This window comes from Schistocerca nitens, chromosome 6, assembly GCF_023898315.1.
Source record: "Schistocerca nitens isolate TAMUIC-IGC-003100 chromosome 6, iqSchNite1.1, whole genome shotgun sequence".
Classification (NCBI taxonomy): domain Eukaryota; kingdom Metazoa; phylum Arthropoda; class Insecta; order Orthoptera; family Acrididae; genus Schistocerca; species Schistocerca nitens.
The window spans coordinates 496695419-496716299 of NC_064619.1; the positions used below are offsets into that span (position 1 = coordinate 496695419).

The 20881-nt window shown below is 39.5% G+C and overlaps 2 protein-coding genes across 2 annotated transcripts in view; one reads left to right on the forward strand and one right to left on the reverse strand.

Moving 5' to 3' along the window:
- LOC126263663 (meckelin) overlaps positions 1 to 15862 on the reverse strand; it is a 206375-nt gene extending 190513 nt beyond the window's left edge. The window contains exons 1-2 of the mRNA XM_049960771.1: positions 15641 to 15862; positions 15307 to 15498 (exon numbers count right to left, since the gene is read on the reverse strand). Of these exons, the coding sequence (XP_049816728.1) occupies positions 15307 to 15498; positions 15641 to 15824 (376 nt within the window). The 5' untranslated portion in view covers positions 15825 to 15862. The remainder of the gene's footprint in view (positions 1 to 15306; positions 15499 to 15640) is intronic.
- Positions 15863 to 16210: 348 nt separating this feature from the next.
- The window catches only part of LOC126263661 (anoctamin-8), a 179159-nt gene continuing 174488 nt past the window's right edge, over positions 16211 to 20881 (forward strand). Inside the window, exon 1 of the mRNA XM_049960770.1 lies at positions 16211 to 16454. Within this exon, the coding sequence (XP_049816727.1) occupies positions 16346 to 16454 (109 nt within the window). The 5' untranslated portion in view covers positions 16211 to 16345. The remainder of the gene's footprint in view (positions 16455 to 20881) is intronic.

A 20881-nucleotide genomic window follows, 5' to 3' on the forward strand; every position in this document is an offset into this window, starting at 1 on the left:
TGCGATGCGATGCGATGCGATGCCGAGCCGAGCGGAGCGATGAAGCGCTGAAATCACGTGACAATGGGCAGGCTTGGTTGAACAGTGGCAACAGAGTGGTGCCCGTTTAGACTGCAGGCTGGGCCGAGCGATGTGATGCGGTGCGATGCGATGACTCCGCTGTAGTCGCAACCGAGTTTGCGTTTCGCGCGAGTGTTTGGAGCGATTGCTTGTTTGCGCTTGCGTCTGAAGTAATTGCTTGCTTGCGATGGACATCGAAAGACTAATTAACAGTGTGCGTGAACGCTCCGTGTTGTGGGAGCAGAAAAATAAATATTACCACAATAGGGATTTTGTTCGTCAAGCATGGAATGAAATAGCTGAAGATTGTGGAACAGACAGTAAGTACAAAAAAGTAAAATAAATAGCTACAAGACTCCAAGAAATAAGTAACACAAACAACTTCGTTTCTTTTCTAATTTTAATTGTGTATAGATACTATTACAGTATTTTGATAATGAAATGACGTTCACAATAGTTACAGTATTTGATAATTTCGACATGAAATATATTTGCGTTAATGACTGTTGACATAGTTTTTGAAGGCCTCTCTGACACTCCTCGCTCTTCTTGAAGCACTACTGTTTGCTCTGTCATTTTGGAATTTCACGTCTATATTTTCAGGCGAGGTATTGAAGAATAAATGGAAGAACCTACGTGACACTTTCTGCTCTGAACTCAAAAAAAACTCGTGCTGAACGTTCAGGAGACGAAGGTGGCATGCCGCATTTCCAATCCAATTGGCCGTGGTACGAGCTAATGACCTTCCTGACTGACATAATGACGCCACGGAAGACCAAGACTAATGTTCATCACAGTAAAAGAACAGCATCGCAACACGACAACGCACACGACGACGTACCATTTTCACCAGCTCTTACAGAGAAAGAGAGTGTTTCACCTGATGAAACCAACCAAGCCAGGTCTTCAAGAGTGTCTGTAAGTTCAGAGGGTAGCGTTTCGATGCCTCCTCCCTCACCCACCCTAAACACAAACCAAAACAAGAGATCCAAGAAATCGACAAACTCTGAGTTGCTAAATATAGAGAAGCAAAAGTTGAAGCTAATTGAGCAACAAATGTCGAAATCAGAAACGCAAGATGACAGCTATCATTTTGTAGTGAGTTTGCTGCCAGCAATGCGAAAACTATCACCAGCAGCTCAGTTGAGAGCCAGGATAAAAATTCAGCAAGTTCTTTTGGAAGAATTGGAACAATCAACCACTTCCACTGCACATTCGTTGATGTCACCCTATGCACCTGAAAATCCAGTTGAAATCGTAATTGCTGGAAATCCGCAGAATATAATAGTCATTTCTGAAATTGAACCTGATGACATTGTTATTTCAAGCCACCAAGATTCTGAAAACTTTGATACTTAAGTGAGTGAACTGTGATGTATTTTACTTCTCATTGTCAACTATGTCAAAATTTATTAAAAGAAAGTTTGAATCTATCACAATTTGTAAATTTTTCATAATAAAATGATTGCTGTAAACTTAATATTGTACTTACCTAATGGTGATCATAAGTTTTTCAGGGGTAATAGCCATTCTGAAATCTGTATTTTGCTTCTGTAATCTATTTGAAACAGATGACACTGTATAATAAAATTTATCTGTACTCATTCTGAAGTAACTCCAAAATTTATCCTCAGCTTGTCTCAAGTCACTGTACAAATGATGAAATTCTCCTAAAGCCCTCCTCTCCTTGTTGATTTCATGCACCCATTCACGACTGCATTGAATTCTCAGAGCACTGTTTTCTAATAAAAAAGAATTTACTGGGTTGAGGAAACACGACATAGTGCCGAGACTGCTCAACTGCTGGCTAGATCACGCGCGCGCTGTATCGTGTGCAATGTGAACGCTCCATCGTATTGCATCGCTTCGGCCATTATGCTTCGCGTCGCGTCGCAGGCAGTGTAAACGTACACTAAGTCTGTGCCTGGCATTCGAGAGTGTGCCGAAATAATTTTCCTTATTTCCTTTTTCTATGTTATTATTTTATTTGTTTGTTCTAGAGAATTGGCTAATCAAATTTTAAGAGCTGTTACTGGGCAAGTGGTCACATAGGTTAGTTCTGCTTGGGTTCATTTTGTACTGTGTATAATTAAAGGTTTATTTATAACCAGTTGGACAGATACGATTTGTGTATCTGATGCACCAGAATGTTGTCTGCCACTGACGTGTTTATGTTTCAGATAAGTGGCAGTGGACGACGTGAGCAAACTCCGATCGGGGTATCACGGTGGAAGAGGGAAATTTAAGGACCTGGATCGGTGTCTATGGTTACATTGTTAGTGTCCTGCACTTCCATCTTGCTGCTGGAGCGTTGTAGTTTTCCGGAAGCTTAAATGTTGCTCAAAGTTGAGTATAGTTCTACTTCACCTTCTGGTCCCATTTTAAGACTATTTAATATGCTATTATTATATTCTGGGATTGAAATGTATGTGAACCTCGTACCTGTAACTAACACTAAAGAGAAGCCTAGTTGAGAGTATAAATCTATAATACTTTTAATTTGTTAGAATTGCTTAAGATCAGTCCAGGGAAGATGTCTTAGTTGTTGGAAGCATTTTTAGAATTTGTTATGAGTTATGTCAAAGTCAGTTTCTATATAAGTCATGAAGCATGTTTAAAAGGTTTGTGTGATTCAGTTATGTCAGTTAATTTGATTAATGATAGTTTTATAAACATTGTTTTAATTAGTGAAAACTGGTTGAGTAAAATTTGAAAGATCTGTGTCTATTGGACTTAAATGCATTAATGTTTTAATCTGACTCCTGCTGGTGGTTCGGTAGGCCAGGTGCCTTTTATTATAATTGTTGTTACTGTTAATTTCATTAAGAGCATGTGTTTGGAATAAAGAAGTGTATGGCAACTACAAACTGGTTATGTGTTTAATTTAGATGTGTCGAAAGGAATAACACATCATCTATATGTGTACAGCACCTCTACTGACTTTTGTCTCAATCAGATATTTCTTCATGGTGTAGTGATTTTTTTTGCTTTGAGAGTAATTACAGTTACACAGAGAGGGATAAACCAGTTAATGGGTTTTTTGCATATGGAATGCTTTTCTTTCAACTTTAGCAAGACAGTAATTGCGACTTTCAAGAGCTCCAAATTCAGTTACGTAATATTTTACTACCTTCTATCTTCAACATTGCTAACATGTTGTAAAAGTTTGTTTCACTTTCACAATAATTACTTCCTTCTTCTAAAATCTTAATATGTATTGAGGCTATAAAATTATATGATTGGTTCTCTTGTTACCTGCAACTGATCACATAAACACATCTCACATAAAATGATAACGGTAGTACATTTACAAATTTATGATCTATTTCAGTTTACAATTAATATATTACTAATAATATGATAACATTAAAGAATAAATCTTTAGAAAAATAAAAATTATTAAAAATAAAACAATGAAAAATAAAGTCCTACAATTATGCCCCAAATGTAATGAGTATATAAGCCTTCCCCAGTCCTAAATTAATTCTAAACTTTACTACTAACTGATTCTTCAATAGAACAGGTAACTCTCAAGTCACAGTAGCCTACCATCTATACTACCTGTTTGAAATTTTGTTTCCTAAAATAAGCGTTGTAATTTGGGAGAACTCTGTAGAACAAGAGTCCCCATGTCTCTCATTTGTGTTTAGTTGCATGATAAGCACTATCAACAAAAATTATGACCTGTGCACAACTTATTACATTCCAAATGAATCAGTAAGCTAGTTATTCACAATTATAGTACCTTCTCAGTGAGAAATATGTCAACAAGTTGACTGTTACCGTCTGTCATTTGAGTCAACCTATCTGATAGTCACCTTTCATCAGAATGGTTAGAGGGAAAGACTGATCAGACAAGCACTGCACTATCAACCAACTGTGAAATATGTGAGTGATGATAACAAACAACCTGCCACCAACGTTTATGACCTTTTTGCCTCATACAGTAAGTATTTCCAAAAGGACTGATCATATTCTGTGGAAACACAGTGTGAAATTTGTGTGTGTGTGTGGTTTTTTTTTTTTTTTTTTTTTTTTATCACGACCTAAGATCAGGCTCTTTTACGATTTGTGAAGGTTGATCTAGGTATGTGTAAAGAGGGCGTTTATCATATGCATTACAATTGTGACATGTCATATATTGATCAGACCTTCACGAGCATGGAGGAGCTGTGTATTGAGTGTGAGCATCACACATGCTTACAACAGCTAAGCAAATCTGCTACTGCAGAAAGTTGTCCTGTGTGTGATCATCCTAAGGAATATAACATCACTGAGATTCTGGCAAGAACTCCAATTATTGGGATGGTGTTATTAAGGAATCAGTTGAGATTAAATTAGTAAATAACAAATAGAGATGACAGATTTTGCTTAAGTTTTGCTTGGAATCGTGCTCTCTCCCTTGTCAAAAAACAGAGGGACAGAATTGATGCTATCCGCTACCTTAAACAGCACTCTCTCGTTGCATTTCTGCCTTGAAAATGACAGGGTGTGCACCTGTCGTAATATCAATAGTTGTCAATGATAAGTTTGGAAGGTAGGAGACGAGGTACTGGTGGAATTAAAGCTGTGAGGACGGGGCGTGAGTCATGCTTGGGTAGCTCAGTCAGTAGAGCACTTGCCCGCGAAAGGCAAAGGTCCCGAGTTCGAGTCTCGGTCCGGCACACAGTTTTAATCCGCCAGGAAGTTTCATGAACAAAGACGTTATTGAATCACTTTATTTATTTCTAATCTGCACAATTCTCACATAAGGAATGTAATAGGAGTTGCCTTCTGTGACGCCTGTTGTGATGATGTCAATGGAAAGTTGTGATTCCATCCATCTGCTCTGCCCTATCATATAACTGTGTTGTGTGACATCAAGATGGTGCAGTGTTTTTGAGTTGGGTTGTGTTTGTAGGTGGCATGTCATAGTATTTGGTGGCACTCTCTTGTGTTGGATGCTCACAGTCCAAAGTTTTTTATTAGGTATCTTAGTGACACATTTGATGCTGGTAGCTGAATGTGTAATGTTATCATTAGAAGAGTTTGTACTACTTTGCTAGTGACTTTCTTTGATTTTGCATTTTTGGTTGATGGGAGTCATGCTTGTGTTTGGTGCATTTCTTATGGTCAGAAATTTAATAGCACTTAAATATTTTTGTTAGGAATGGATATGACAGAGAAATTTATGAGCAGATCATTGCTCGTTTTACAATCAAGTTTCTACAGTTACTTGGGCAGATTGCAGGCAATTCTTTTTCATACATGAAATGGACAGGGATAGGGAAAATAACGTGAACAGTGGTTGTATTGACATGGTTTGATGGTCAACAACGCAGATACAGCACATGTTGTGCTGGACTGTGCATGTTCAGTACAGATTAGGCATCAATGCAGTCTGTTTACGAGTAGTGCACACTTCGTGTTTGCATTCAGAGGCTGAGATCAACGTGCAACGAAAGACCTAATAGAGTTCCAGAGAGGCAGATTGTGGGGCCCCATTAGCTGGAGCATCACTAACCAAGATAGCCAACATATGGAATATTTCAAATTCAACTGTTTCAACAGTTATGACAGCCTACACAAAACATGGAAAGACATCATCGTGTAAATGTAATAGTGAACGTAAATCAAAACTAAATAATAGAGATTGTCATACGCTAACACGAATTGTGTCAAAACAAAACAAAACTACATAGCCATCTTTGAGACCACAGTTCTATCAACACTGTCCACCAAGAACTCCATAAAACGAATATTCATGGATGAGTTGCTATACCAAAACCATTAGTAAGAACAAACAATGCAAAGAAGCATAAAACATGGAGTCAGGAGCATAAATCCTGGATGGCTGATCAGTGGAAACACATCATATGGTCTGACGAGTCAATGTTTTCATTATTTCCAACATAGGGCCAGGTTTACATGTAGAGGATGCCAAAAGAAACCTACAGTCCTGATTGCTTGATTCTAATGGTTAAGCATGGTGTGAGCAGCCATATCATGTATTCTGCTGGTCCCATCATTATTCTCAAAAGCCACGTTACAGCCAATGATTATGTGAACATTTTAGGTGATCAGGTGCACCCCGTGATTCAAACGTTGTTCCCCAACAATGGTGCCATATTTCAGGATGATAATGCGCCTATACACACAGCCAGGACAGTACAATTGTGGTATGTGGGGCAATGAACTGAACTTCCCTAGCCAGTACAGTCCCCGGACTTGAACATTATCAAACCCTTACGGGCAGTATTGGGGCACAGACTCTGGAGCAGATTTCCACCTCCCCCGTCACTACGGGAGTTAGAAGAGGTTCTGATCAAAGAGTGGCATAACATTCCACTGGAGACTATACAATCATTATATGCCACTATTCCAAGAAGAATCACAGCTGTATAATAGGCAAATGGGAGGGTCCAACACCTTATTGATAAACCATTCCCAACTAAGTACAGGTGTTCACATTATTTTGCCTATCCCCTGTATATGCAGTTACAAATACAAACAACTGTCAGTTGTATAAGATGACAATGAAATTTTGTGCCAGACTGGTAGTCGAACCCGGATTTCCTGCTTTAAGCAAATCGTCATATTAACCATTTTGGTTAGCTGTGCAAAACTCATGGCCAGACCCAAACTTCCATATGTCATCACTCCTAGATCATGTTGTATTCATCCGCTGATACCAACAGCAACTTTCAATCAAAATGTACACTCCTGTATGGGAATTACATAATGTGTATGTAGGGACGATGACGTATGGAAGTTTGGATCTGGCCACAAGTCATGCACAAATAGCCAAAGCGGTTAAGGCAACTGCTCGCACAAATCAGGAAATCAGAGTTTGAGTCCCAGACCAGCACAAATATTCATTGTTGTCAATTCCCTTACACAGCTGATAGTTGTTCATGTTTGCATCTGCAAATGCATTTCATATATTTCATAACAGCTGTAGTTGCCTGTCTGAAGTAACATTGCATCACTCTTCATTTCGAATAGGCATTGCAATACTGGATTCTTTTTGGTAACTGTGTCAGATTGTGGTTGGAAAGTATTGTGGACAGTGGTTCCCAATCATTGGTTAGGTTGTGTTTTTTGATACTAGTGATGTGAGTGAGTTTTGGTTTGTTGTACAGTGGACTTCATTTTAGAGAGTGTAGTGTAAGAGTGCATTTTATCAAATCTCCTGGTCAACTATTGGTATTCATACCAGCTAATGATGATCATGATAGTGGATGTCTATTAAGTAGTATATAAGAACAGAGCAGATACTGTGTGTTCCAGTCTGCATTTGTACACAGGATGCATGCATCATAACAACAAGCGCAGCAGTGTTCACTTGTTGTACAAAGCTATATTTATGCCTTGGCACTCTTGAGTTGACAGTTTCATGAATGGTTTGGAGTAAGAGGGCCACCGACAATGTCAGCAGGTAGCCAAATGAATCACTCTTCTGTTAAAAAAGAGAACTCTGATGTGTGGCCTTAGGGTCAAAAGTTATGTATCAGAATGTGTTAATGTTTGGTTAAACTATTTTGATTTCCAATTTGTCACTGTGAGAATATCTACCAAGGATCAAAGCCCAGAAGAAAACGATGTTCATACATAGTGATGGGACAGAATAGCTGGACCGCCAGAACTATTTCTAAAGATGACTGTTAAATCAGTAAGATTTGTAACAGGTAAATGACAAATCCAACACAATGAAAAACATTCAGTGGCTCATGCATGTCACACCAAACCCTTCTTTTTCACCGTAACAGATAGGGTACGGGAAGATTTGATGATTTAAGAGTGTTGATTTTTGATACTGCAGGCTTTCTTTTAGCTGCCATATAGATCAAGTGAAATTCAGACTACTGCGTTCCTGAGCTGTGTGTAGGTTCATGGTATCGAGGGCTTGATTCAAGCTGAAATTTGTGTGTCCACCTTCTTGATGATGTTATGGGCCAAAGCAGATGAGTAGGTTTTGAACTTTTGGTAACCCCACTGTGATGTATTCTGACTCCAATCAATAAGGCTCGTATGCTGATAATGGATAAATAAGCCATGTTACTAATGACAAAAGGAACTTTGAGACATTTGAACAATTTTTGTCTGTACCTAGGCCTACAGCTACAACTGAAGATGAAATCACCATAGAAGGAACTGCAGAAGTTGAACCCACAGTAAATTAAAATTGACAGATACTGACATTCAAAAGAATTTATTTTCTGTTCTTGCTCCAAACCTTAAAAAATTCAGATACTGAATTAATACTGTCAGTAGAAAAAAATAGTCTTACAATCACACATCATATTAGTGGGTATTCAAAATCACTTTGGAGGCTTATCCACAATGTATATGGGACCAAGAAAAAAACATTCTTGGATTTTTTCCCAAATACACTTTTTCCTGGGTGAAAATACTCTTGATCCCAGGTGAAAGTAGTTTTCTCCTAGTTAAGTGACAATATACACTCCTGGAAATGGAAAAAAGAACACATTGACACCGGTGTGTCAGACCCACCATACTTGCTCCGGACACTGCGAGAGGGCTGTACAAGCAATGATCACACGCACGGCACAGCGGACACACCAGGAACCGCGGTGTTGGCCGTCGAATGGCGCTAGCTGCGCAGCATTTGTGCACCGCCGCCGTCAGTGTCAGCCAGTTTGCCGTGGCATACGGAGCTCCATCGCAGTCTTTAACACTGGTAGCATGCCGCGACAGCGTGGACGTGAACCGTATGTGCAGTTGACGGACTTTGAGCGAGGGCGTATAGTGGGCATGCGGGAGGCCGGGTGGACGTACCGCTGAATTGCTCAACACGTGGGGCGTGAGGTCTCCACAGTACATCGATGTTGTCGCCAGTGGTTGGCGGAAGGTGCACGTGCCCGTCGACCTGGGACCGGACCGCAGCGACGCACGGATGCACGCCAAGACCGTAGGATCCTACGCAGTGCCGTAGGGGACCGCACCGCCACTTCCCAGCAAATTAAGGACACTGTTGCTCCTGGGGTATCGGCGAGGACCATTCGCAACCGTCTCCATGAAGCTGGGCTACGGTCCCGCACACCGTTAGGCCGTCTTCCGCTCACGCCCCAACATCGTGCAGCCCGCCTCCAGTGGTGTCGCGACAGGCGTGAATGGAGGGACGAATGGAGACATGTCGTCTTCAGCGATGAGAGTTGCTTCTGCCTTGGTGCCAATGATGGTCGTATGCGTGTTTGGCGCCGTGCAGGTGAGCGCCACAATCAGGACTGCATACGACCGAGGCACACAGGGCCAACACCCGGCATCATGGTGTGGGGAGCGATCTCCTACACTGGCCGTACACCACTGGTGATCGTCGAGGGGACACTGAATAGTGCACGGTACATCCAAACCGTCATCGAACCCATCGTTCTACCATTCCTAGACCGGCAAGGGAACTTGCTGTTCCAACAGGACAATGCACGTCCGCATGTATCCCGTGCCACCCAACGTGCTCTAGAAGGTGTAAGTCAACTACCCTGGCCAGCAAGATCTCCGGATCTGTCCCCCATTGAGCATGTTTGGGACTGGATGAAGCGTCGTCTCACGTGGTCTGCACGTCCAGCACGAACGCTGGTCCAACTGAGGCGCCAGGTGGAAATGGCATGGCAAGCCGTTCCACAGGACTACATCCAGCATCTGTACGATCGTCTCCATGGGAGAATAGCAGCCTGCATTGCTGCGAAAGGTGGATGTACACTGTACTAGTGCCGACATTGTGCATGCTCTGTTGCCTGTGTCTATGTGCCTGTGGTTCTGTCAGTGTGATCATGTGATGTATCTGACCCCAGGAATGTGTCAATAAAGTTTCCCCTTCCTGGGACAATGAATTCACGGTGTTCTTATTTCAATTTCCAGGAGTGTACTTTTCCTAAGAGCTGAAAAACTTACAATCCTTTGAATGGTAATAAGCACGTGTTTAAAGTCCACCAAATACATCACAGTTGCTTCCAAAGTACTGAAATTGAAATGTGTTGCATGATAAGCTTTTGTCAGCCAATCATAACTCATGTAATGTCATCTCAGCAGCCAGTAATAGCAGGTATTCAGAACATAGGGCATGTGCTGTAGTCAGCCAGTACCCACATCACTGTTAAGTAGCCTCTTCAGATACACAAATAGGAAAAGTTAATGGTTTAAATTCACACAATAGAAAATCCAGGATGGAATGTAACAATATTATGAAAAGGAAAGTTGGTACTCACCATATAGCAGAGGTGCTGAGTCACAGATAGGCGCAAAAAAAAAAAAAAAAAAAAAAAAAAAAAAAGTAAGTAGCGACTTTCCTTTTCATAATAATGGTTTAAATTTATATGCATACAGAATAGCTCAAGAAAATCTAAGCTTTCACAAATAATATTGGTCTTTTTTAGCATGTATTATCCTTTAAGGTACATTAAACATAAATGTGGCAGTAAAATTTTAAAAAATAATGATACAAGTGATTGGTCTGTGCCCAAAATTTTTCTATGTGGCTGGTCACCGAAGTGTTAAATTTTGAATGAGAGTCAACGGCTCCATGATTTATGAAATTCACTGCACATTCTCACACAAACTTCATCTCGCATAAAAGGAAATTTACTTTGAAAGTAATGCTTCTCAAGCCACAATTTGCAATATCTTCCCACAACCTGTTACAGACGTAAACAGTTGTGACATCACACTCATCTAAAGCAGTTTGTTGTTACATAGTATTGCACAGTCTTCATCTTAAACCTTTGACATATTGTACAGTCAGTGAATGCTTGTGTGTACACTTCATTTTTTGTAGTTAATTGCACATTTTCTTTGCAATTAAAGTTTTATTTTGGTATTATTCTTCCATTTTTCTGTCTTAACTTCTGTCTCTGTCAAAAGTGGAGGCGTGTCTGTCATAATTGCTTACAAAGAAAAAAAAAATTACAGTTCTGACTCTTCTTTTCAAATCACATTGGCATCATCACTATGGGTAATTGTGTTGTGAATGATACAACTACCATGTAAACTCACAAGCATGACTAATCTGCAAGTCTCCCTACTGAAACTCAACTAATAACAACTAAACATCCAACGAATAACAACATACACTCCTGGAAATTGAAATAAGAACACCGTGAATTCATTGTCCCAGGAAGGGGAAACTTTATTGACACATTCCTGGGGTCAGATACATCACATGATCACACTGACAGAACCACAGGCACATAGACACAGGCAACAGAGCATACACAATGTCGGCACTAGTACAGTGTATATCCACCTTTCGCAGCAATGCAGGCTGCTATTCTCCCATGGAGACGATCGTACAGATGCTGGATGTAGTCCTGTGGAACGGCTTGCCATGCCATTTCCACCTGGCGCCTCAGTTGGACCAGCGTTCGTGCTGGACGTGCAGACCGCGTGAGACGACGCTTCATCCAGTCCCAAACATGCTCAATGGGGGACAGATCCGGAGATCTTGCTGGCCAGGGTAGTTGACTTACACCTTCTAAAGCACGTTGGGTGGCACGGGATACATGCGGACGTGCATTGTCCTGTTGGAACAGCAAGTTCCCTTGCCGGTCTAGGAATGGTAGAACGATGGGTTCGATGACGGTTTGGATGTACCGTGCACTATTCAGTGTCCCCTCGACGATCACCAGTGGTGTACGGCCAGTGTAGGAGATCGCTCCCCACACCATGATGCCGGGTGTTGGCCCTGTGTGCCTTGGTCGTATGCAGTCCTGATTGTGGCGCTCACCTGCACGGCGCCAAACACGCATACGACCATCATTGGCACCAAGGCAGAAGCAACTCTCATCGCTGAAGACGACACGTCTCCATTCGTCCCTCCATTCACGCCTGTCGCGACACCACTGGAGGCGGGCTGCACGATGTTGGGGCGTGAGCGGAAGACGGCCTAACGGTGTGCGGGACCGTAGCCCAGCTTCATGGAGACGGTTGCGAATGGTCCTCGCCGATACCCCAGGAGCAACAGTGTCCCTAATTTGCTGGGAAGTGGCGGTGCGGTCCCCTACGGCACTGCGTAGGATCCTACGGTCTTGGCGTGCATCCGTGCGTCGCTGCGATCCGGTCCCAGGTCGACGGGCACGTGCACCTTCCGCCAACCACTGGCGACAACATCGATGTACTGTGGAGACCTCACGCCCCACGTGTTGAGCAATTCGGCGGTACGTCCACCCGGCCTCCCGCATGCCCACTATACGCCCTCGCTCAAAGTCCGTCAACTGCACATACGGTTCACATCCACGCTGTCGCGGCATGCTACCAGTGTTAAAGACTGCGATGGAGCTCCGTATGCCACGGCAAACTGGCTGACACTGACGGCGGCGGTGCACAAATGCTGCGCAGCTAGCGCCATTCGACGGCCAACACCGCGGTTCCTGGTGTGTCCGCTGTGCCGTGCGTGTGATCATTGCTTGTACAGCCCTCTTGCAGTGTCCGGAGCAAGTATGGTGGGTCTGACACACCGGTGTCAATGTGTTCTTTTTTCCATTTCCAGGAGTGTATATTCTACATTGCTAATAAATGTTCTTTGCTGCACCAAAGATCCTTTCTCTGTCTCTTGCTCCACCTGTGTACACATTGCCTAATGTTGCCACAAAGCAGAAGAGAAAAAGCTACCAAGCCAAGAGAACCGATTTGAGCAAATATTTGTGGTTCATTACAAAGTTCTATGCCTGGATATAATTATTTTGTACTTTTAAAGGCAATTATACAAAATTATGAAATGTTTATTTCATTGGAGGAGAAGATGAGTCTGTTAATAATTTGAGGCTTTTTATAGTCGAAGCAAAGATGGTTTGAAAAACTATACCTACATATGTTTCAAATCAGGCGGTGCTATCCACTATAACTAGAGTATCTCCATATAAATTGTGGTATGGTGAGAAATCTATGACAAATCAAATGCATAGATTAGGATCTATTTGCTATGCTCATGTTTCTAAGAATTAACGAAAGAATTAGATTGGGTAAAGGGACACAGAATGTCACAGTATTTGGGCGAAAGATATGTTAATCAGGTTATGAGGTATCATTTTTGAAGAAAAGACGAAAATAAGTATATCTGTTCCAGTAACTATGGATGCTCCTGATCATGAATTTCAAGTCTCAACAACTCAAACTGAAGATAAGTCTGAAGTTGACACTGAAAATAAAGATTATAAAATCACTGATAAAGATACTATGAGAGAAGAAAATGACTGAAACTGCCTGAAATAGTGAGTGGTCTACATTCAAATGTCCAATGACATATGAAGATTATTAGTTCCTATTTAACATATTGGGAAGAGCCACAAACACTTCAATAAGCTATGAGATCAGATCAAGAAGACAACTCAAAAGAAGCAATGGATCAAGAAATAAAAGTACCACAAGAAAATCAGACTTGGATTTTAGAAAATCTTTCTTGGAAGAACAGAACCACATCAGGCCACATTCAGATTTAACACTAAAATACAGGAGTGCTGTTACTACTAGCTGGTGTGACCCACTACAACTCTTTATTGAATTTTAATGACAAACATCAACTGGCACCTGTATTCTGATATATTCCACACTCTCAATTAACCATCTAATCAAAAAGGTAGCAGTTGGCATATTACACATTGAATGGTATACCCTGACACGTATTCTGGTGGTTTTTCTGTTGTAGATCATACATCCCTTGCTTAAGGGCTACGGACATATAGTGGTACATGCCTTTGGTTGTTCTGATTGTAATGAGTGTCTTTCTGATATACTGTATTTGTATTGCATTACTTTACTTTAAACTTATTTCATAGCTCATGATATGGTGTATCTCCTAGCCACATGTCTGCTCACCAGCAGACTTATCATTTTTGTGATGACATTGGTTTTGCCTTTTCCACATATTTCAGTAAATAGGCCCTACTGCTTAGTGGGAATTCATTACAGTTTATTACATTACATTCATAGTTTGGTTTATTAAATAAGTTGCATCTTATGATCACAGGATCAATAAATTGCATTGGTGTATCTTCATATTCTCCTTTTATTAGTTAGCTATTATTAGTATATGGAACATGATGATACAGATAGTTATGGGGTTGACCTCCAGTAAGTACTAGCCTATATGTTTTATTAGTATACCACAGCATATAATCAAATAATTTACCTTCAGCCTGTACTCGTCAGTGTATGACTATATTGTTTTACACCAGTTGTTTCATGGGTATTGCATTAGCATTGTACCATGATTCTCTATGTATAACATGTAATATTGATCTCTGTTTAGTAGGTTCTTTTTTATGATTATATGACATATATACTTTGCTCACTAGTTTAAGTTAGTACAGTGTGCAACCGTTCTTTTATTTTATTCCTTAATTTACCTGTAACTTCATGTAACTTCTTGTGCTACTTGATACTGTCGTGTTATTACATATTAACAGTGTATATGAGACTTGCACCACCCCCTTTTATGGTTATCTATTCCACTCTGTTACTATTGTTGCCTGTACATAGGGCTTGAGCATGGCATAGTAAATTGCCGAAACTGGTAGCCAAATAAAATAACGGTTTGGAAATTAGACAGATGAAAGGGGTTTGATTTGATATCTTGTACTGAACATCTGAGCTCGTAACTTTCTCTGAAAAGATGAACATACAGAGTCCTGTATTTTAGTGTTAAATATGAAGGTGGCATAACTTAGCTGAAAACGGTAATAACAAATAATAAGATGTGGCCTAGACTGTTTTGTTCATTAAATTCATCAGTATAAGGCTTTTAATGATTCTTGAATCAGTCACTAATCGTGAAATCATTATATCATGGAGTAGTTTGAGATAAACAGCTGGCAGAGATTCTGAGTAAACTATTGACAGGTTTCAGCCCTTAGTCAACAATGTGGGAGTTTATTTGTCGACAACCGGTGAGCGTTGATGTGTATGGATTTTTATTTTTATTAGTAACTGTAGTGTAATTACAAACACTGTGCATAAAAGTTTATTCCGCACATTATGTGTTCCACATAAGTACTATTTTTTCCTTGTTTTCCGTGTTATTCTGTGCCTTGCTAAAAGATTACTTCAACAATGAGTTAAAATTCTACGAAAATAATAGTGTCCACTTCGCAAATATCCCTACGTTTCATTTATCCGTGGATCACATTTAAATGGATATTGGGCGTTATGTGGTAAGCTATTACAGAAAGAAACATAATGCATATAAACCAGCATTCACATACTCATAGGTCTACTTTGAGAAGGTTACGAGAGTTTAATTAAACTAGAAGAACTGACCTCGTACATGACCCAGTAAACATGGTTCACAGTTGGTTACATTATTCTCCTTAGATGTGCGGTCTCTGCATGGCAAACACGCAGTTCGGTCTGTTGATGGCAGTTCATTCTCGCCACATAACTCGCATTTTGGAAAATCTGCGAATTCGGAGGGGACGATTCTTGCTCTTGCGGTGCATGCGCAAGTCAAACCTGAACATGTTATTGTGAGAACAAACTTGCGTAAAAGTGACAAAAATAGCTTTTCACCTAACACCAGAAGTACTTGGTACATTATTTAATAATTCACATCAGAACAATGATAGTTTTAGAAGGCATATTACTGTGGTAATACCGTTTTCTTCCCGTACTAAGTGCCTGCTACTGTCGCAGGGCAGGCATTTCAGCAGGACGCTGTTAAAATATTCATTTTCATTGCAGAGCAAAGGATCACTATAAGTTAATGTCTCTCCTGAAAATGTATTAATACGAGTCGTCCAACATAATACCAGAAGCAGGTAATACAACAGCTTCACCATCTTCCACAAATTACATATATTTACGCACAGATTTCATTTTAATTAAGTGCTGTGTTTACAAACACATTCTAACTGCGCGCACCAAGACGACGGGTAAACAGTTATATCGATTCCAGTTTGGCCAACCCATCATGTTATTTTCGGTATTTTACATAAATTGTCCACTAAGCAACGTATGGCAAGTGTCTATTTTAATATACTTTACGAAAATCTATATCGAAAAATGAATTTTTTATTTATATTGGATAATATATTTTGTTTCTCAGTTTAGCCAACAGTTTCTATAAACAATATTTTTGTTGCGTTGGTGAATTTCCGAAGTTCGTAGGAACTAGGAACAGATGTCAATCCTTGTTAAATGGAGATTGTCTCTTGTTATCAACAAACCCAAGGTGCAGAAGTGATGTTTGTGCCGGCGTTCGGAAAGTGGTGTTCGTGTTAATGACAGCAGCGAAAATTTTAGGGACAACTCATAAAAAGTTATTTATTACTTGCCCATCACGGCGTGTAAAGAGCAAAAAATGGAATCTCCGGAAAGCGAAAATTCGGAACAAGCTACCGAAGCTGATCAGGAGACCAATTTAAGACATCGAAAGCTTCTTACGTGTGCGAAAAAGACAATTGAAAATGGTAAAGTGAACATCATCATATTGTTTCTTGTACTTTTATTACCGTGCACGTCGTGCAAATCTTGCTTCTACGTACAAACTTTTATAATAACTAGGTAAACTTGTATTTGCGTATAATATTTTATTTCTGGAGGAAACTCGTGCATAGTCTCAAGTTAATACAAGCCTTGGTGGAGAATGATTAGGAATTATTCATTGTAACCTCAGAGGAAAATTTATCACTGTATTCACCTCTTAAGAGGTGACCTGTTTTCAAGTTCTCATTGTGGCGCCGTTGCCCTTTTCCTGTCAGGACTGTATAAACTCATTTACAATTATTTTGCTTGTCCATCGTTACGGAAGCAGTTGCATACAAGAGCAGCACTGGTTTAGAAAAAACAATAGATCAAAGCACGCTCTCTTGCTATTATTGCACTGTGAAACAAGTTGGAAAGTTGCCCCCCTCTTCTTTATCTGAACTGGTTAGTTGTAAACATAAACATATTTGTTTTGATGCAAACGTTAGTAATTGTATAGATATAAACATTCATCTTAAGGAATTTTGTCAGATATATTTAGACTATTGTTCTAAACAAATAAACCTAGTTACACATAGGTTAGAACTAACAATATTGAAGAAAGTCAAAGCTACAGTTATTGCAATGAGGCCAGACTTAATAACAGTGTGAAAATTACATTTCTCATAATGTTCCCATCAAATGGGAGTAGTGATACAACAGAAAGGTGTGGCACCAGTACCAAAATAGTCAAATCAGGAGAAGATAGGACTACTTGGTTGAGTTATAATGAAACAAAATTCAAAAATGAAAGAAAAAAATATAAGTATGAGGAAAAGTGAGAGGCTTTCAACAGTAGGACATAGATACTGAGTCATTGGTGCACAGGCAGAAGTAAAGTGGGTTAGTTAGGAAGCTGTGTCAGTGGTAAGAGCAAATGCTTTAATGTTGTCATGAATATAACGTACTTTTCGGTCGAGTGTATGTTACAGGGTAGTATGCCTGAGGAATTTTTGGATGAAATGGAAAAGGAAAATTAGTTTTTCAGTGTTGTTCATATGTGCATCCAAATGCTTGATTTTTAACATCTTGTACTACATAGGCCTATATAAAATGAGAATAGGCATTTGATGTGCAAAAGAGGTATTGTGGAGACTAATGAACATACAGTAGTGAAAAATCAAGTCACTATATAGTGGCATATACTGAAAAGAATAAATAGTAAACTATTGTGAAAAAGCAACAGAGAATTTATGTATACATAAACGTAAATGTGGCTTTATTATTTGTAGTTATCTAGACTGTTCAGTTTTTTTAACTGTGCTGATTACGATAGTATAGTTTCAGCAAGACCAATAACTTCTGTAGCTTCTTTTAAATTTATATGAAAAAATTTTGATTTATGAATGGGTATAGTAAATGACACAAGAGACTATATATTCTTCAAAATACTCACCAGCTACTTGTCCATAATCTAACATCTGTGCAGTTTTAGTTTTTGTGAAGAAAGATGCATTATATATGGCAGAGTGCATTAAATGTTGCTGAAATGTTAATATTAGGCTATCCTACAAGTCAGTCTGTTTTGCATATAGAAACAGGCATTGTTGTAATGGAACCTGTCTCTAGTTCTCGTGGAGTTTTGTCTTGCCAGTTCCTCTTCCTATGGAACAGATTCAGAGAAGTGGGGGAATGTTGGCTTCCACATTTCACACTGTTGTTCTGAAGAGTCTGTGAATTGACAAAACAGAATTAATCAAACAGTGAAAAGTCCAGAATGGAATATTAATAGTATTGCGAAAAGGATGGATTGCTGCTCACCATGTAGAAGAGACATTGAGTTGCAGGCAGACACAACGGAAAGACTGTTAAATCTTTAAGCTGGTGGCCAAAAGGCCTTCCTCTGAAGCAGGAAACGCACAAAACACACGTGCATATATATATGTGTGTGTGTGTGTGTGTGTGTGTGTGTGTGTGTGTGTGTGTGGTCGTTGTTGTTATTATTGTTATTCTCTATTATTATATGATATGGACAAAAATAAGTGTATATGCTCCTGAAGAAGGGGAAGAAAGAAGTGTGTTTTTTATGATGATTTAAAAAAATAAGTAGGCAGAAGTAAACATAACCACTTGTTAATAAGTGGATGTATTAATACACCCGTTTGAAATACACCACTGCCAGAAGTTGTAGGAGCATAAATTATGAACAAAAGCTAAGACATTTTGAAACATTCAATGATAAGAAAATTAGCAACATATTCTTTAGGAAAAAGAAATTTAGAAATATACTCAGAGTGCAAGAGGCCATGATCAAGTATTGCTTCTTTTATATTAAATAGAAAACTTAAATCAATTGTCCGAGACATAAGAGTCCACAGAGGAAGCAACATGAACTCAGACCACTACCGTGTTGTAGCAAAGATAACCCTGTTGGCTGGATGGGTGAAACAACTAAATAATCATGCAACACTAAAGACGAATTGTTTAAAGAATGTGTTACAAGAAAATCTAGCATAAAATACCTGTATCAATGATGACTTGGACAGTATCCATACAAGGTACACGTACAGATCGTTGTGAACACACAATGGGAAAACAGGCATACATTAAGAGAGTAGCAGTTGAAAATGTAGGCAAAAGGAAAAAAAAGAGGTAGTAGAATGGTTTTAGAATATGGAATGATGAAATAGAGAATACAATTTAAAAAAAATTAAAGAGCATACCTTATAAAACTGTGTGATAATACACAAAGGGGCTCAAATGATTTGTAGAAAAGTGCAAAGAGGTGGCTTATAAACACATGAAGCAACTTAAAAATTAAATAAAGAGCTGCTGCAAAAATAAATTACATAGATAAGGGAACTTGGATAAAACGGTACCAACAACTATGGAATAAGATGACGAGAAAGACGGAGAAATAGGGAAATATGGAAGCGTCCGATCCCGCCCGTCTGCTTTGACCCATGATGTCACATATATGGCGGAAACGACCATAAACCACGATTCCAATATGGCGCATATAAAGTCGTTACGTACACATTATGAGGACGAAAATACATCAAAAAGCAAACACACACACACACACTTTCCACAAAAGGCCTAATGACACTAACGGGACAAGCGCAGGAAATGGGGTGTTTTTGCGTGGGGGAAACCAAATATAAACAAATTTAGACACCCACCCCCATACAAAACCATACAAAACGACGAAAAAAAAAACTGACTTCACAAAACTCCCCAAATACCACTAAACACAATATCATCTGGAATCGGACACTTCCCTTAACCTATATAGCTCAACAGTAGCTCCCGATCCCATATATTAGGATCAAACACTTCCCTTGGCCTATATAGCTCAAAAACACCTCCCGATAACAACATACACAGCCACATATTGGGATCGAACACTTCCCTTGACCTGCGCACTGTTAGTTTTATCTGTCATATCCATTCCTGAACAAAAACAACAACCGATTAATTTTACTAAATTACCACATGACGTACAGCGAGCAACACTAAATTAACCTTCACACAAAATCGTTAACTCACTGAAACGAATTCCAATACAAACACAGCCGACACTCGAACAATTCTGGATAATGAGCAAAAGCAAACTGAGCCCATAACACCACAAAAACGAAAACCCTGAACATACCACCAGAGAACATAACAAACCACAACACGACGACATCTACAAACACGCCACACTCAGAAACCAAACTCCGCGCTGTCATGACGTCACACACGACATCACCCTTACGTCATGGGTCAAAGCCAACGCGTGGGATCGGACACTTCTGTCGACCCATAAATAGGAACTTCGGAGGGTAAAGGGAACCAACTTGAGTACCAAGATGATATCACAATAGATCAATTATGGAAGGCTCTGGAACAGATGAAACGCATATAGTTTGAAGAAATCAACATAGAACCCCCTTAAATGGGGGTAACTAAAGTTACTAAGGAAGCTCCTACACTTCTTACATGAATGCAGGAAGACTAGGGTGGTATCTGAATTGAATTGCGGAAGACAGTGATATAAAAAATGAGGAAGAAATGTCTGAGCACAATAAAGGAATAAATCTACAAACTTGTTCTTACAAACTGTATAAAAAAATTATAAAAAATTGAATTTGATAGATAATTAATACCCTCCTAGTGCAGGAACAAAATGGCTGTAGAAAGGAATGATTTTGTAATGACAACATTACTATTGAATTCTAGTTAATGCAAAATGACAAGATTACAACATGAAGGCTTGCATCACATTTCATATAAGAAAAGGATACAAGTTTATTACTCATAACATACAATTTCAGGTCATTGACTGAATGTGTGGGACATGTTAAAACACAGAAACTGGTTCACAAGCTTCCGTATAATAGGAATAATATAATATACTGTAATGGGTAATTAATTAATTAATCAGCTA